The sequence below is a fragment of the Sphaeroforma arctica genome, assembly GCF_001186125.1.
Source record: "Sphaeroforma arctica JP610 unplaced genomic scaffold supercont1.560, whole genome shotgun sequence".
NCBI lineage: Eukaryota > Ichthyosporea > Ichthyophonida > Sphaeroforma > Sphaeroforma arctica.
In genome coordinates this window covers 51219-51983 of record NW_014039998.1, presented here as the reverse complement: position 1 = coordinate 51983, position 765 = coordinate 51219, and the positions used below count along the sequence as shown (strand labels likewise).

The 765-nt window shown below is 49.2% G+C and overlaps 1 protein-coding gene across 1 annotated transcript; it reads right to left on the bottom strand.

Annotated features, from left to right (window-relative positions):
- Positions 1–407: 407 nt before the first annotated feature.
- SARC_07237 (hypothetical protein) lies at positions 408–650 on the bottom strand (the record flags this gene model as incomplete). The annotated part of the gene is made up of 1 exon (XM_014298835.1): positions 408–650. One exon carries the CDS (start codon positions 648–650, stop codon positions 408–410), a length of 243 nt encoding a protein of 80 aa, XP_014154310.1.
- Between the last annotated feature and the right edge of the window lie 115 nt (positions 651–765).

The window sequence follows — 765 nt, the reverse complement described above, 5'->3', positions numbered from 1 at the left end:
CAAACAGAGAATACAATTTATCAATAAAGGCTTTCACGATCACTATCCGAGGATGCCTGGAATGGTGTGTGTCTTGACATCACCAAAACATACGATAAAGTGGCCCTCCCGCGCATGTGGATGCTGTTGCGCCATGCTGGAATGCCAGATAACTGGATCAGTTGTCTCCGTGCATTGTTCGAGAATGTTGCCACACGGGTGACGTATCGTGGGAAGCTTTCATTTCTATTCCATAAAACGAATACCATACTCCAAGGTTCGATTGTCGGTCCACAGCATTGTATCATTTATATGGGCTCCCTGGCTATTACGCTTGAGCAATCTCGGTCGAAACTCCTCCGCCCCTACCTCTTTGTAGATAACACGCTCATCCAAACGCGATCGAGGATTGGGGTCGCCAATCCCGTCTAGAACAAGGGATTCTCAAGCCCCCAGTCTCTTCGTATCAAAGGACATCTCATTACGACAACGCTAGTAGGCTCCTCAAATGCGAACACTCTCGACAGACGCCTACTTATCCCTCCCATGCCCGTGGTAGCCCAGGGCATACCGGGTATCGACTTTGTGAAACACATGGACCGCCTCGTGTATTCCTCCAGGCTATAATGTCCTTCCGGGCGTATGGGTTTCATGGGTTCAGCTGGCGCCATCCGCGAAATCGGTTGGAAATATTAAAGACATTCATTCTTTTAACGGCCACCTATGATCTGAACATCATTGCATGGACTCCACCTATTTGGCATGTCGCGTCGAAGACGCTGTACG